General features: G+C 45.5%; 1 protein-coding gene across 4 annotated transcripts in view; it reads right to left on the reverse strand.

Moving 5' to 3' along the window:
- The window catches only part of ETS1 (ETS proto-oncogene 1, transcription factor), a 140,432-nt gene that overhangs the window by 71,229 nt on the left and 51,750 nt on the right, over positions 1-17,453 (reverse strand). The window contains exon 1 of one of the 4 annotated variants that reach the window (XM_043452595.1): positions 2,110-2,579. The exons of the other annotated variants lie outside the window; for them this stretch is intronic. Coding sequence (XP_043308530.1) covers positions 2,110-2,191 — 82 coding nt within the window. The 5' untranslated portion in view covers positions 2,192-2,579. Of the gene's footprint in view, positions 1-2,109; positions 2,580-17,453 lie in introns of those variants that run through there. 4 annotated transcript variants of the gene reach the window in all.

Genomic DNA, 17,453 nt, shown 5'->3' on the forward strand with positions numbered 1-17,453 from the left:
TCCCTTTCTGAGGTATGGGTATAATAGTCACATACATGCTACTAACCCTCCAGAAAAGAAAACGAACTCAAATTTAGATATTATATTCGCTCTGTATTTTCAAGATTCTCTATTTAGTTTTCCCAAGATAGCACCAGAAATCAAATCTCGTTACAATGAATGGCGGAAGACTTCCCAATTTCTTTGATCAGCTGAAATTTTGTTGTACTGAAGGCTGTTGACAAAATCAGATCAGAGGCATGTAAACCATTTTGCAAAAGAAGGACACTGTAAATTTGCTTATTATAATGGTGATGACTGCAGCATTAGGCCTCACTGTCCCCATCTTACAGATGGGAAAGCTAAGAATAGTTACTTGCTCAGGATTTATTTTTATAATAACCAACAGAACAGCATCATCTACTTAAAACCTCTAATATTTACTAAAACACTCCCCCAAAATGCTTCCGCTGTTTACTGTGATCTAAAACATGTGTTGCTAGGGGGCCCGTTTTCCTTCCCAGCACACCAAATCCACTGTAGGTTTCTGAACTGACAGATCCACACGCTATTTCCCAGACGACCAAATCTGTCTCTTCCCCATAAACACACATATAAACAAGCCATACTTAAGAAAAGGAGGCATTAGTTGAGATCTATCTTTGCTGGGAACTCTCCTTTCACTTCCTCTATAAATGGTTAGCATCAATTGGGACCAAGAGAATTTATTCTGGCTTCTTTAACACCGCCCCCCGCCCCCAAGGCCACCATCACACCAGCATCATTTCTAAACTGTAGCTCTCTGTGCCTGAAATGTCTCCGAGGTTCTAGCTCATCTCAGCATCTCTCTGACAACAGTCTTAGTCTTTCTGTACCTTCCAGGGAGCAACCCAGAAACCCTGGGCTTGAGTGTTAGGGGGTCTAAGAGAAGTCACTACTCACTGCTGTGTCTTCATTAAAGTCTCTGAAAGCTCTTCAAATGACAAAATTCAGCTTGGCTTGTGTTGAAAGTTTAAAGAGATTAAGAAAGGGTTAAAATATGCAACTAATTACGGTGGAGGCAAAGAAGTGTTAACCAACAGGAGCAGCCGCTGAACTTACTTATTGATCATCAGATACAACAGAGCTGCCTGTTACTGCGATTAATTATTTTCCAAAAGCCATCAGCTTGCCCCTCTACATCTTTCTATATGCCTCTACCTCCAAAATCATGACACTCTTAAGGACAGCTGGCAGTTCCTATCCTGAAAGAAAGCATCTTTTTTCTTTCCAAACTGCATTTATTCCAGAAATTCTAGAATGCCAGAGTTCATTAAACTGCTTAGTACCAAAAACTGTGTCTAAGACAAACTGAAATTTCTTTCCTATACCTTTCTTCTGCAAATCCAAGAGCTGGATAACACACCAGCCAAAGACCCAAAGTCACATTTGGTTTGGGGAGGTTTTACCTCTTCTCACAGATCTTAGGTAGCAAGGGACAAATTTACGGCAGATTAGAAAGATGGATGAAGTAACCTGCATAAACAGAATGGGGATGTTTCCCAGAGGTAAGATGATCAATTCAGCTCTGCTTCCATCTCCATACCCTCAACCCCAAAAAGAGACACTAGACAGCAAAGGCACATGTGACAGGCGAGCTCAGGAAGGCAGGACATTAGAAGATGTGCTTGAAGGCCAGCCAGTTAGACACCCTTTGGGCTTTAACTCCCCAGGGCCCTCCATCTAGCTCCAACTCTGGGCGATGTCGGCAGGGTCAGGGGATGATGTCCTAGGCGGCAGTGTCCACCCTCACTAACATTAAGGAATAAGGCCAGAGGGTTCCCGCTCATTTGGAAAAATAAGAAAGCAGGAATGGGGGTGCTGGACATTCTAAAAGCTTTTTCCCACTACTCACAAAAACACAGCTGTGAAAATAAATACCACCACCACCCCCCAAACAAGGGTCTCGGGCCACCAACAGTCCAGCTCTTCCTCCTGTCTACCTCTTTCCAGCTGCCACCAGCATCGCCTGCTTAGAAGCTGGGGCAGAAACGCACCACTTGCCTGGAAGAGATCACAGGGGGAGAAGTGGAGGGGAGCCAGGCCAGAGGCCGAGGGCTGGGGTGGGGGGCCTCGGCAGTCACCACTCACCCGGGGAGGGGAAAAGCTCCAGATCCACTTTTTCCGTCTTGATGATGGTGAGAGTCGGTTTGAGATCGACGGCCGCCTTCATGGTGCCAGGAGTGGGGAGGGGGGACACACGGGGCTAGAGCGAGTTTGCTGTTATTCTTGTTTTTCTTTTTAATAGGGATGAGTAACAGGGGAAAGGGGACGGGGGGAATCGGACCTTCTTCTTTAAAATCTCAAATTTCCGCTGACTTTGCCCCGCGCCCAGAAGGTGAGCGCCCGGAACTCTCTCCGGGGTAGTTGGCACTTTGCGGGAAAGTGCGCGCGCGCCGGGTCCCCGCCTCGCCTGCGCCCCGCCGGCTCCCTCCTGGTCCGCGCCCGGCTCCCTCCTCTCCGCGGGCAGCCGCCTGCGCTCGCCCTCGCCCTAGCTCTCCAGAGCCGACTCCCTCCCTCGCCCGCGCGCTCTCCCCTCCTCTTTGGGGCGTAGCTCGCGGCGCCGGGCCCCGGCCGTGGGTCTGCGCGCTCGGCCCCCACCCCCAGGATCTCTGCCAGGAGGGGGGGTCGGGGGGGCCTAGGGGCGGGGCGACGAGAGGCGGGCGCGGCCGGGGGGGCGGGGCCCGGGACCCTTGGCCAATCGCCGGCGGCGGCCCAAACCGAAAGGAAGCGGGGCGGAGCTGGGGGCCCTCCGCGCCCGCCGCGCCCTCGGCTCACGGCGCCCTGCGGCCGGATCGCCTTGGAGCCGCGCGCAGAGCCAGCGGGCCGCGAAGCCCCCTACCTGGGGGAAAAGAGCCCGGAGCGGACGGGCTGGCTGGTGCCCGGGCCACCCCGGCCGTTTGGGAAAGTCCATCTGATTCTCCACGCATTCTTGAGGACTTGGTCACCGGCTCCCGCCCCCTCCCGGGAGCGGCATAGTTTTCCAAGTGCGTGTCCATCATTCATTCACAAAGACTGACACACAGGACGTGAGGCAGCGGCTGGAGGGGCGTGCGTGCGAGCAAGGGGCTCCGAGCCAGTGTCCTCAAAGGGCTCTGGGAATACTGGACTCCGGCCGCTTAGTGACTCAGGGATCGGGGCTGTATTGCTGGAGGAGCCTTCGATTTTTCCAGAGCCCACCCGCGTCATCGTTAAGAAATCAGTTAAGAAGTGAGCTGCCCTTGATAAGAATCTAGCTGCCACTGGTACGGATGGAGCCCAAGGCTGCCTCCTGGAGACCCCAAAACAAAGGCCCAACGACTTCTATAGTACTAGGAAAGTCAAGAACTGGGCCCCCAAACTGGAATCCAGTCCTGGGCTTCCTTGAACTTCCAGTTTCCCTACAGCCGTGGTTCTGTTCCTCTAATTATGTCACCATTGGCCAAGGTTTTGTCTTTCCTTTCACAAACTCCTCTACTGGGTAAAACTGACAGTCCTCCTGTTGCCACCGTCTAAAACATGATGCACAGCTCTGAGGTTTGAAATTTCTGGAGTACATCTTTCACAGCCATGACAGAATCACAGTTTCAGTCCCCTTTTCCATTTGGGAAGCCCAGACACTTAGGATACCCTAACATGACCCCTGCATAATTAATAGTTTGCCACTGGCGCATTGGTTATAAACGGAGAGAGTTGGTCCTAATTAACAAATCAAGCAGTAGACATAGACACAGGTACCTATATAACGCACCCAGACACACGTACATATATCGGGAGCCAGGCATTGACCTATCTTTGATGAACTAAAAGATTAAACATAAATCTCTCTGAACAACCTCAGAAAAAGCTATTTTTAATCCTGTTTCCTGATTTCTAAGCATATGTTAACTCCCACCACATGGTTATAACTGTAACCTCAGCCTCTGATAAGTCTTAACACACCTGCTTACCTCATCTAACTCCAGTTTTGTCCTCTTGAAGTATAGTAATTTACAGGTTTCCCACAACCAGGGAAGAAAGGAGCCAGGAAGAGAAGATAAATCTCAAATCTCGGGCTCCTGGTTCAAACTTCAGATTATGCTCGTCTTCCAGTGACTCTGCAGAGTGAAGTATTTGTACGGGGGTAAGTCTGATAGACGAAGGATTGTTGTCATCCAGCTGTGTTTCCCAAAGGTATGAGAAAACAGCACTGGGCCCCAGATGACAAGAACAGACCCATCAGATCCTGGGAAAAGCTGGGGGAAACAGCGCATGAATGAATTGTGCATTTGCACATTCAAATGAGCAGCCAAGAAAGAGATCTTGAACCAATCCTGCCTTACCCACTGTGAATACATCAGCAAAAAGAACTGTGCAAATCAGGAGTTGCTTCGGGGAATTTTGTTTTATCAATGTTATGTTAAGGAAATGCTGGCATTTTTTTTAATCCAGGTGTGAGTATTCTATTTCAAATGCAGCTTTCTCAGAGCAAGTCCTGCCTCTCTCCCTCAGTCCTTTTCTCAGCTTTCTTTCCAGGCTAGCCTAAACACTGCTAACCACCCCCATCCCTGCAAATTAGACACTCAAAGAGCCTGCCATGATAGATCCAAAAACATTGTCCACTCCAGCAGTGGGGGAAGTTTATTCCTTCAGTTCCTCAATGATGACAACTCAACTTGTCAGTCATCCTTTATAACCTAGTCCTGAAGCACAGAAGCTTGAAAGGTTTGACTGTGCAAATCAGGGAATGGGGTTTGGGAGATAGCCAGGGGCCACCACCGACTTCCAGGAAAGTTACCCTGCAGGAGACCAGTTGTGAATATTGACATTAGCAGAAGTTATACATCCAACCTCCCAACTGGATGAAACTTCCCTAAGGACAAGGAGCACTTAATATGGACAGAGTTAAAGTATTTTTTACATATTTGGGATTTGAGTAACCCAGTCAGGCCTGCTATGATCCCACTTGGTTAATCTGATAATTTTGATAAATGAAATCTTTATTCTCTGTAGGACACAAGCAGATTTTTTCCTAAATGTTCCTGTGGACTTTAGATGATATTTGTATCTTGTGTGCTGTGTTTAGTCACTCAACTGTGTCTGACTCTTTGCAATCTCATGTACTGTAGCCTGCCAGGCTCCTCTGTCCATGGGAATTCTCCAGGTGCGGATACTGGAGTGGGTTGCCATGCCCTACACTTTGTATATGACTATATCCTAAAAAACAGTGCCTCGCATGGTGCCTGACACATTGTAGACATTCAATAAATATTCATTGAATTGTGAAATGTCAGGCTTCCCAGGTGGCCCAGGTGGTAAAGAATTCATCTGCCGATGCAGGAGCTGCAGGAAACATGGGTTCAATCCCTGGGTAGGGAAGATCTCCTGGGGGAGGAAATGGCAACCCACTCCAGTGTTCTTGCCAGGATAATCCCATGGACAGAGGAACATGGAGGGTTACATTCCATGGGGTCACAGAGAGTAGGACACACACACACACACACACACACACACACACACACACGAAAAGACTGAGCACACACACAAGTAAATAAGTAGTGAACTATCACCTCCCTGGTCACTAGGGACTTTTACTTTGCCACCAAAGCTTCTTAATACAAAGGGTGAGTGAGTTTGATACTTAGGGCTTTTGAAAATGAGCTAAACAGTGTGAACCACTCTGCCTCTAGTCTGACCTTTGGCTTGGCTGATCACAAGCTCTATTCCCCAGCACGCCTGTCCACTCCGGTTCATTAGTGCCTCAGTTTTCCCATTAATAAAACAAGGTCAGCTGAGCTTTGCCTTCCAGCCCCTTGGGCAGGTGGTTTCAAGACCCTATCTGCTTTTTAAGGCACTCAAGAGAAATCAACCAGGAATGACTTTGTTTTTGCTTGTAATGCAGCAGTCTGTTCTTCCTACACCTGACAGAAAACAGAATTGTATCTTCAGACATTCCCAAGACTTAGGGAATTACACCCAGCAAGTGCTGAAATTCCTCAAACTAGAGATATCATGTCAGAAGGGTTCAGAACAGACATCAGGCGTCAAGGGGCAGGGGTGTGGAGTCAGACATTAATGACACCAAGAAAACAGTCACTTTTTTTAAGAACTCCCTCAAAAACATGGAGTATATAAAACACATAAACTTTCTCTTTTACCCTCCTCCCTCCCTCCACTGTACTCCAATATCAACAAAAAAGAAATATAAAAATACACCTAATTTTAGACAATCCTGGAAGATCCTGAAGACTGTCCCTCTCCAGAAGTGTAGTGGAATACATTGTCTTCTTTCTCGCATCTTGACCAAAAACTAAAGAATCTCAGAGTTGTGAGCTAAAATACGCTTTATTAAAGGTAGGTGCAAAAACATTCAGACCGCTAACGGCTAATCCAGAGCAAGTTTATGACTCACAGATGATTTGCTGGTTTAAATGTAAGATTGAAAAAAAAAAAAAGTTTTCAATTAACAACCTTCCCGCTTTGCGTTTGTGGTTGTTTTTCTCTGAGAAAAAAAGGCAACAGTCACCCTGTCGCACAGAAACAGGCTTCTAAAAGCTTAACTCTAAAGCAAGTGGTTTCTCTGTGATAAGTTGAGTCACTGAAAAGCACCCTGCAGGGAGAAAGATGCCTGGGGCTTCCAAATCCACCGTTATCAAGCTGCCATAAAATGGAAAACTGGAGAAAATGAAAAGAACTCTCTTAATTAAACTCGGATGCCCAAAGGCCTTAGGGTCAGTTCAGGAACCCAAGTGGGGGACTCAAGCTGGGCTGTCGCTGACTGCAGGCTGGCTCTGTGACCTCACCCAAGCCACTTAACCTTTTTGTGTCACAACCTCATCCCTGTTTCAGGGAATAAAAATCACCCCTGGCTCTCCCCTGACCGTGTAATACAGACTCATTAACTATTGTTTAGAAGGTACAATAAACAATTGAGCGATAAGTAAGGGGGGAAGCCGGGAGAAGAGGGCGGGCTGCGAAGAGGGGAGGACTTGGGGCCTGTTTGCCCTGGGAAAGTTCTCCAGGATAAAACCAAGAGGAGCCTGAGTAGTGCAGACTCTGGAATAAGACTCAGATTGAAATTCCAGCTTGACCCACTCACCAGCTGAATTACTCCACAGAAGTCCTTTAAACAATCCCAAACTTCAGTCCTTCCCTGTTGAAAGTAAGGTTGCTTGGAGGATTACGTGAGATAATGCAGGAAAGAATTTAGCACAGTCAGGAAAAAGAGCTCAAATAAAGTTTAATCACTGTTACTGCTTTTAAGAGCCAATAGACAGTAGGATGGGCTTCCCAGGTCAGGCAGTGGTAAAGAATCCGCCTGCTAGTGCAGGAGATGTGTGTTCGATTCCTGGGTAGGTATGACCCCCTGGAGTAGGAAATGGCAACCAGCTTCAGTATTTTTGCCTGGGACATCCCAGAGGAGCCTGGTGGGCTACAGTCCACAGGGTCGCAAAGAGTCAGACATGACTGAGCTACTGAGCATACACGCATGTAGATGGTAGGATGTAGGAGAAATCACAAAAAAAATCTTCTCCATGGCGAACCCCTTTGCAGAGTAAGGTGGACTCTCTATTTACCTGAACTGTCTTATGGACAGACTAAGAGAACGATCATATCTAATTTTAAAAAATCGCTCCAACCCACTCCCTCAGAACCTGCCCAGCTTGGACCTCGCTTTAGATATTCCGGCACTACCTGGTCGGAAGAGGAAGCTGCAGACTTGTATTTAAAAGTCACGGCAAAGCTGTATGTCAGGTTCAGAAGGAATATCATGTTTGCGGTGCCTCTTTGGAGACAAAACCTTAGGTCTTGGCTCCGTCACATGTTAGATGGACTCTCTTAGAGATAGTCAAGTTCAGCCCTGCTATCTCCAGAGGAAAAAATGACTCTGAGCGAATAAGTCATTCTGCCCAAGGCCAAACAGTTCAGAAAAGACTGTCATTTCTAGAAAGGGATCCCCTGCTCACAGCTTGCTCACACCTTGGTATCTCCTAGATACCACACTGCAGGGGAAGTCACTCACTGTCATTCGGTTAGGTCTGTTCCCAGACACCCTTGAGAAACGAAGCAGGATACAGCATACATAGGAACAGAGAGATGCTCAGACTCGATTTCTAGAAATCTAACAGTCTCCTCTGCCCTGGATGTGTTGTCTCCGGGCACACACGCTGCAGGGTAACCACACTAGCATTCTCTGCGGGAGACAGCTTGGCATGGGCTTAAGGAGAGAAAGGGTCTGGGCTGGCTCATCACTGTCTGCCGTTTCTTTAGGCTGTAATTACGACCCATTCAGCTGCATCTGCAGCCCCAACAATGTGGGATGGATGGGCCTCATCCACAGACCAGGCGACATTTGAAAATCCACCAGTCAGACAGCACGTACTTCTCTCGCAGCAACTCAGGCTTCTGCTCACACAGAAGGTGGTGACGAGCTGCCAATCAGGGCTACAGGATCTGAGGTTCCCTCCACACCACAGTTCCTTTCCTTGAGGTGAACTGAGCACCTGTCTCGGAATTTTGGCCCCGTCCAGGCCTGGGTCATGCGGAATGCCGGCTACCCAGGAACCGCTGGGTTCATGTAGTCTAAGTATGATTTCTAATGTAAGCTGTCCTAAATTGGTCCCTGGAGGGTGGAGAGGGATGATGGCGTGGGCAAAAATGGTGGAAGAGCAAGTGTTCTTTGATATCATGGCGGAAGCAGAGACCCAGACTCCTGATGGGGAGCTGAGAACCCCAGGAGAACAAGATCCTGAGCCCCCCTCCGCAACCAGACTGCAGGTGGTTTCATCTGGTGGCAGGCTAAGGGCCCCCCCAGCTGATCTCACCCTGCTTTTCTCTTGGGTTACAAAGACAACACCAGGCTTCAAAACAGATGTTCTCTGCAGTTGTCATCTGAATCTTAAATTAAGATAATTTTATTGTGGCATCTTCCCTTTTCTTCTCCCCCTTTCATTTGGAAATGCCAAGTCAATTGCCCCAAAGGACTAACCTTTACCACCCTAGAGATGAAGGAGAGGAGGTGGGGTGGAGAATGTCTTCATTGTTTTCGATGCTGCAAGTTAGGCAGAGGAAGCAGGTGGCAGTAGAAGACTAACTCTAGAGGAAAAGGGGAGATGCTACCCGAGGAAGCAGGAGAGGGCACCTTTCTGACAACAGTGGGAGGACAGGCGCGAGGGAACACAAGAAGGTACTGTCACAGAATTTCTATGTCCTTGTCATTCTGGGACTTAAGTCTCCAAGTTTCCAAAATGAAACTGAGGCCTGGTCTTGTATCTGGTACCTTGCCTGAGTCGATTTCATTGACCCGCATGGCCAATAGTCAAGGAACAACAATCAAACAAATCAATGGTGGTCCTCAAGCTGGAAGAGGATTCAGAGCAGAAAGGAGGAGGTTGCACAGAAGATGCAACGGAAGGTCAAGAGGAAAACCTACACCAAACACGGAGGGCATTTCTCAGTCTTTCTCAGACATGGGCACTTTCTTTATACAAAGAATTTTCCACCCCACCCCCAGGAGGTGCCCTCTTGTGCCCAGGACACCCCAAAGGAATATTTAAATACGTACATCTGCCTCCCACACTCCCTGAAGACAGCGATTAGTTTGTCATCACCTCCAGTGCTCAGCTCAAGACAGTAGGAGCTCAATAAATGTCACCGATTACTTAATTAACGAACAAATAACTTCCTAAAATTTCAAATACAGATCTCTGAACTCAAATATCAGTCTTCTTTTTTCAGCCTAATGTGAGACTCAAAGTTACCCAACGTTTAAGATAAAGAGGTAAACAGGTGACTCTTTTTAACTGAAAAGGTCTTTATCAAGTTTAACTCTCCTGTTCTCATTGCCTGCCTCTGATGCCCTTAAAGGAAAATATTGCTAAGGTCACCATATTCATTTTATTTTTCATAAGAGTATTCATGGATATAGTTGTTTGTGAAAAAATAAATGGTGTTTGGCTTAACCACAAATGCAAACCAATCATTTTGTTGTTGGTCTGACCTTATACACAGCATACTGTTCATATTGTCAGAAGCAGTCTTCAGAAATTCCTGAACTTAAGTTGCATCTTTTATTTCACTGATTATCATGAAGGTAAGATTCAGATCCCTGTACCCATTACTCAGATAAGAGAATACATGAGATGAACCCAATTTTCTCCATCTTTGTGAGGAAGAAGAGCTAGACACTTCATAGGGAGTCCAGTGTTATCCCCTTCACCTTCTCAAATTTATAATGTCAGGTTCCCAGAAACAATGCATTTTTTAAAAATTGTTTGACCATACTATAGGCATCCCCTCTGGTGAGATAGGAGATGTGTTGGGAGGAGATGGGGAAGGACAAGATAGGGAAAGTCAACTGAACTGTTACCACCTAACAGGTGGCAAAAAGACACAGAGAATGCCTGACCTCTCTGGCTGGCTGCACCATGGCAGAGGACACCTCCTTGCACTAAATTAGTTATGTCTCATGATGGGTCATGACTATGCTGTCATGGAAAAGCAGGCTGATTTTCAACCATAGAAATCAAGGGAAAAAATGGGTTTGGTTGGGGTCCACCATTGCCTTTTAGCTGCCATGAGAATCAGGAACATACATCATTTTACATCACTTCCTCCAGGCTAATTACATATAATTGGCCCCAGAAAAAAAATGAAGTGTGTTACACGGAGAACATCTTACTAGTCAGGAAATATAACATTCTTTGAAGCCATCACCTACAAATATCTCACTCAGGCATCTACTCCTCCCTTCACTTCAGCGTCCTCCACTTCACCACATCACTGGGTTATAATGAATTTATACAAGTCCTCCCTTAGCTGATGCCGAACTTAGTAACAGAGAAAGTGGAACGCAGAGCACTTATTCAAGTCCCTTGCTGTTTCAAGTCTCTTTTTGCATGTGTGCTGTCCCCAGAACACGGGCGCAGAAGCTGAGTCTCATGAATACACAGGACCATATATCCATAAAAACAAATCTAGGGTGTCCAGTGTCATTATTCATATTTACAATGTACTAAGCACCAAATATGCCACTGATAGAGGGTTGACAGTTGAAAAACCACCTCAAGAAGGGATATATCAACTCTTCTCCGGGATGACAGCTCCCATTTAATTCTGTTTTTCAGGGCCAAAGAGACGAAGCCTTCTTTAACTTACAAAGAGCCAGCTGGGCTCACTCAGCTCATTGTGTCACCCAGAGCGAAGGAGTCGGAAGGGAGCGGATGGTCCTGGTGATGACGCATGAGGTGGAAGAGATTCGGCTCACATCTCATCTATCTGGATTGGCTCGCGTACAATGAAAACCTTTCTCCCTTTGCCTTGATGGAGACTGGAGAGGCCAACCCGGTGTGTGTGACGTGCAAGAAGGCGCCATTTAATCAGTCGGCCCGAGAAGTACTTTCAAGTGTTGGGGGCTCCGAGATGATAGGTAAGGTGGAGAAGGAAGAAAGTAGAAAACAGAGAAGTTATTCCTTAATGGAAGTGTATTTCATCAGACTGATCAGAAACATGTGTTTTCCCCAGACAGGGAAACCATCTTGAAAGACTTCATCACACAAAGGCTTTGGGTGGAAGCAAGCGCCACCAGGGACCCGCTGGGGAGGAGGAGGGGGCAGGGAGGAGGGCGTGCAGCTGGTTGGAGAGCTGGCAGGGGACGTGGGAGGAAAGCGCAACCGGCGGGTGGTTCTCTTGTGGCAGGTTCCCAGGAGAGGCCCTTTCCAGGAATTAAAAATTCTAAATAGTGTTCAGAATTTTGAAAAATCAAAAAGATTATGGACTTTTCTTTCAGGGAATTCCATAGTCTTGAAAGAGACCAGATGGCTGGCAACCACCAACCCAGACCCAGGAAAGACCTAGCATCCACATACACTCCCGTTTTAGTGAGCAAACATTTTCTCTCCAGGAGCGTTGTTTTTTTTTTAACCGAATGTGATGGAGCTGAGGTGTGGAGGTAAGGGATAATTCCAAACAACACACATGGCCTCACGCCCAAAAAACCAAAGCATAAAACATAAAACAGAAGCAATGCTATAACAAATTCAATAAAGACTTAAGAAAAAAGTAGTCCTCATAAAAATATATATATATGTGTATATATATATATATATATATATATATATATATATCCCATACAAAGACCTGTAGTTTTTTGCCAAATTAGCTATCAGGCTTTGGTTTTCTAACTAAAAGGAATGCACTTAATCTCTACAAGAACTGAGGAGGCATGGGGTAGAGTGGTTAAGGGCACAAGCTTGGCTTCAGGTGGACAAGAGTTTGAGTCAGCTTGGCCTTTCTACACCTATCAGTCCCTTGGCCTGAGAAAGCCTCAGTTTCTTCAACTGTAAAATGGAGGTGATCATAGTGCCCATTGACAGAGTTAATCTGAGGATGGAATGAATTTGTGCTAAGTCATTTGCACTGTGTCTACCACAGAATAAGCACCCAACAACATTTTGCTGCTATTATTCATTTTAAATAATCAAGATGTTGACTTTGGATTTAGTGACCATAAAATTTTCATGGAAGTTAATCCAAGAGATGGGGACATAGTGGTCCCATTAAAGTCATGAAAAGTGAAAGTGAAGTCGCTTAGTCGTATCCAACTCTTTGGGACCCCATGGACTGTAGCCTACCAGGCTCCTCCGTCCATGGGATTTTCCAGGCAAGAGTACTGGAGTGGGTTGCCATTTTCTTCTCCAGGAATTAAAGTCATGACATAGTATTAAAATAAATATAATTTTAAGTCTGAGTATGTAAATCACACGGATCCAGACACCAACCCCTTTGGATGAAAGGGGGTTGATTCCCATTACATAGATGTGAAATATGGTTCTGGAAGTTCTAAATGTATGGTCACAGCTACGTTACATACTAGCCATGCAGAGAGGAACAAACGCCTTCTAGGATTCCTTGCAATCCTGGGTTCTCCCCGCTCTGGGTTGTATGTTTGATACCCATTCAGTGATTTCATACAAACTGAGCAAAATAAGATCCCAAGCAAATGGCCTCACTATTTGGCTTTTGGGCTGGTCACCAAGTTAGCAGAATCTTACAAACATGCTTCAGGTCATGCCCTGTGCCTTGCTGTTTGAGTTCTCCCCAAACTACTGCCCAGTATACCACTGCATTCACTTCTCAGAAGTCTTTTCTTGTGTTATCCCATCTTTCTGACAGCCAGAAGTTTCCTAACAACTTGTACTATAAACCTGGACTTCTAACTATCTCTGACTATGCTGTGTTTGCATGCTCAGTTGCTCAGTCATGAGCAACTCTTTGCAACCCCATGGACTCTAGCCCACCAGGCTCCTCTGTCCATGGGATTGCCCATGGACAACGGGATTTCCCAATGGAGTGGGTTGCAATCTCCTACTCCAGGGGATCTTCCTAACTCAGGGATCTAACCTTCGTCGCCTGCATTGGCAGGCAAATTCTTTACCACTGAGCTATCAGGGAAGCCCAACTGCACTGTACTCATGCATATTTAGTTACATAATTCTGGACCCGTGAAGCACCCCCCCGCCCCAGCTCCGACTTGCCTCCTGGAATTCAGATGAAGTGTTCTATTTGCTGTGTCACCACTTGTGCTGACCAGCTGAACCTAAGGAAAGACATCCCACCTTGCCCCTCACGCCGCCAGTCAGCAGCACAGATTCTGCTATTTAGGGGCATCCGCTACATAATTTGTATTCTCGCACTGCCCGTGCCTGGCATCTGGCCGGCAAAGGCTGGCAGCGCGGAACACACAGAGTCTCCTCGCGAGTTGCCTGCTCCATTTGGCAAGATGAACGCCGTATCATTGGGAAAGTGGACTTAATTGGATTTCTGAGAGTGTTAAGTCATCCCACCTCAGCTCCAAGTTGATTAAAGTGTAGCTCTGCCCTTTCCAACAACCAGAGCAAAGAAATGATGAAGAAATACTCTTAAAATGCACAAGGCTGGTCCTCTCACTTACTCTCTCTTTTTTTTCTTAGTGACTTTGGGGAGGTTTGGGCATAGATCCTGCACACACAATACTGTTCTTGTTCTTCTTTTCTCTACTGGGCAGCCCTGAATGGCTCTGTCTAAAATTATAAGCAGGGCAGCCCTGGGCTCCAAGAGATCAGAGCCCTCATGCTGTGCCTGAACAAAGACCCTGCTTTTCCCCAACAATTAGGCCTGCAGAAAAGGACATCTATCTGCCTCTATTAAAACCACCACGTGCCTTCAAGTCAGCCCATTGTAAAGCTAATTAAATAACACGCCTCTCTCCCCATGCAGGTCTCCTGATTAGCTTTCCTCTGCCCGGAACGTCTGCAAAGCGCCTAGAGATAGACAGCTAATGTTCCACTTCTCTGACTTTCCCCCAACACCGATCGCTGGGCTTTGGAAAAAAAAGCCACCTCGTCACTATTGTTGGGTTTGTTCAGGCGACAAGCTCATCCAGAGCTCAGATGTAAGTTCTCCAACTTAAAGGAAGAGACAAATTTTATATTATTTTAAAAATAAGGGACTTCCCCGGCGGTCCAGTGGTTAAGACTCCACACTTCCACTTCTACTGCAGGGAGCATAGGTTCAAACCCTGGTCAGGGAACTAAGATCTCATGTGCTCTGCAGCCAAAAAGAAAAAAAATGTAATTTGGGAAAGCAACATTTCTGTCACAATACAGACTCTTTGGTGGAAATCCACCATTATCACAGTCTGCAACTGCTATCCCAGCAGTGTAACGTTCCTGAAGGACTTTTCATAGAAGTCGAGGAGACTGGATAAGACACAGCCAGGACTGTACAAGCGGCCCTCCAGCTCAGACCTGCATGAAACAGAAGCACAGATTTCTCGGGAAGACACTGTAGAGGAATGTTGATGTATGACAGAGGCCAACACAATACTGTAAAGCAACTGTCCTTCAGTTTAAAAAAAAAATTTTAAAGGACACTGTAGAGTAAAACAGAGATGCAAGAAAACATTTCAACCCATTTTTTAAAAAACATGATGTAGAAATAACAAATTCCTTCCAAGACTCTTTAGTGCTAAGCAGATAAAATCGAAGCATTGCCCAAATGGCTCGCAGTAGCCCCTGCCCATTTTTCAACCCTGCTTCTCTTTCTTTCCCTGCTCTCTGACAGTCCTGGACTTGCTGGCATCCCTTGAACGTGCCCCAGTGCTTCGCCGTTTTACGTGCCTTTCAGACTTTTCTGGAAAGCCCTGCTCCACCCTTCCCACTCATCCACCAGGAAACAGCAGCAAACATCACCAACACCCCACCCCCACCCCCTGAAGGTTTCCTGGGCCTCTGGGATAAAACCAGGCACTTCCTCCTTTGCACCTCCTAACAAACTGCCTTCAAGTCAGCGTTACAGGCTTCTGATTGAGTGCTTGCTACCTGGTTTAAAATAGCCTCAGCCCAAGGGCTTTCCTAGTGGTCTAGTGGTTAAAAACCTGCCTGATAGTGTGGGGGACAAGGGTACCAGCCCTAGTTGGGGAACTAGGATCCCACATACTGAAGGAGCAACCAAGCCTGCATGCATGCCAAAACTAGAAAGCCCATGTGTTGCAATGAAAGATGACGCAGCTAAGACCAGATTCAGCCAAATAAACAAAACAAATAAATAAATATAATCTCCACCCTTCTAGGGCAGGAGTCATATTCTATTCGAATTTTAATTTCCACAAAGCTTAAAACACGGTGACTTGGACCTCGTGATATAGTAAATGCTGCTTAATAACTGTTGAAAGAATAATTAAATAAATGAATGAAATGAAGAATAAATGGAGGAATGAATAAAACAGCCATTTGGTATTAAAAGTGATCTGAGATGGTAATGGTAAAATCAGGCCCACTTCCAACTTCACCATAGACAGCCCTGCACGCTTGGAAAAGAGCATTATTATCTTATGACATGGTTCTCTCCGTTTGAAACTGTCTAGTCTAATTACACACATACACACTTTTCAGATACAAAAATGTTTAATAATAAAATGAAAGGAGACCAGCCCTTTTCTAAGTCTGTTTAATAGTTATAGAGATTAACTTTTGAAATCAGCTCCAGCCTTTGAGGACTGTAGCTCATTTAATCATCAGACCATACCAACCTTTCCTTCTAAGTATTTTTAAGAAGACTCACCAATCTTCTCAAATGTCCTATACAGATGAATGGATGACTAAATTATAAAGCAATCCCATATGCAGTTTAAGTTTCCCATGAAATACTCATGGACCTCAAAATTAGCAGGAAAAACAAAGCACTTGGCAAAACAGATTTTGAACTCTGCCAAATCCACAAACATTTAAAAACAGCCAAAGTCACTGAATGATTCCCATCCTTAAAACATAAAGCCATATAGCAAAAGTCACTCCCTGATGGTTCTCGTATAAATTCACTTCCATGCACAATGCCATCTGGGGTCAGTTCTTCCCTTGTCATTTTACCATCACGATCTCAACTTCTAGAAAGTTGTGTTTTTCTAATATTTGAGGGTGCCTTCTATAGAGAGAGAGAAAGCAAGGGATAAAGACATAGAGAAAGAGTCCATGATCCTACAACAGTAAGTAATCATATCAACAAAAGAGCATAGAACCTCCAACCTGAGACCCAGGGAGAAAACACTGCCATTCCTTTGATAGTCACTTTGTTCTGGCAAGCCTCCTACTTGCTAAATGGAATGCCCACTTTACAATGATCATAATGGATTGAAAGCTATAAAATTAGATTCTGGCTAGCAATGGCTCTTTATTACTCTCCTTTACCACAGTGTGACTTCATTCTCAGATCTTGCCTTAAGGAAGACTCATCCACAACCTCGAAGATATGGATAAAGTAGGATAATAAACAAAGACAAATCAACCTGCATTTTCATTGTGATCTTTTTCCTCAAAGTATCATTTGGTATGACTACAAAGCAGCCAGTTAGCGTTGAGCTCACTGTTATTTTATCAAGGACAGATTATATAAACTACATGGCAGGAATAAGTGGTTAACCACAAAAATAAATAGAAAACATGGTAGAAAGAGAAGAAATGAAGGTAGGTGTGAATACCACATGTATGTATGTGTATGTGCTCAGTAGCTCAGGCGTGTCCTACTCTTTGTGACCCCATGGACTATAGCCCACGAGGCTCTGCTGTCCATGGTATTTTCCAGGCAAGAATACTGGAGTTGGGTTGCCATTTCCTCTTCTAGGGGATATTCCTAACCCAGGGATGGAACCCACGTCTCTTGCATTGGCTGACAGATTCTTTACCACTAATGTGAATGCCATAGCATTCATCAAGTAGAACTATCAGAGGAATATAATCAATACACTTGAATCAAAGAATAGGAACATAAAGATAAGAAATAGGTATTGTGAATGACTACTAAGAAATATGTATTATGATGACTACTGTCATGAAGACAGTGGGTACAAGAATTAAGTACAGTGGGGTAAACACAATATGATTAAAGTCTTAGCAAATAGCATACATTATGTGTGATACCAATAGCCCCTTTCTAAATCCAAT

Source organism: Cervus canadensis, chromosome 29 (assembly GCF_019320065.1).
Source record: "Cervus canadensis isolate Bull #8, Minnesota chromosome 29, ASM1932006v1, whole genome shotgun sequence".
In the NCBI taxonomy this organism is placed as follows: Eukaryota; Metazoa; Chordata; class Mammalia; order Artiodactyla; family Cervidae; genus Cervus; species Cervus canadensis.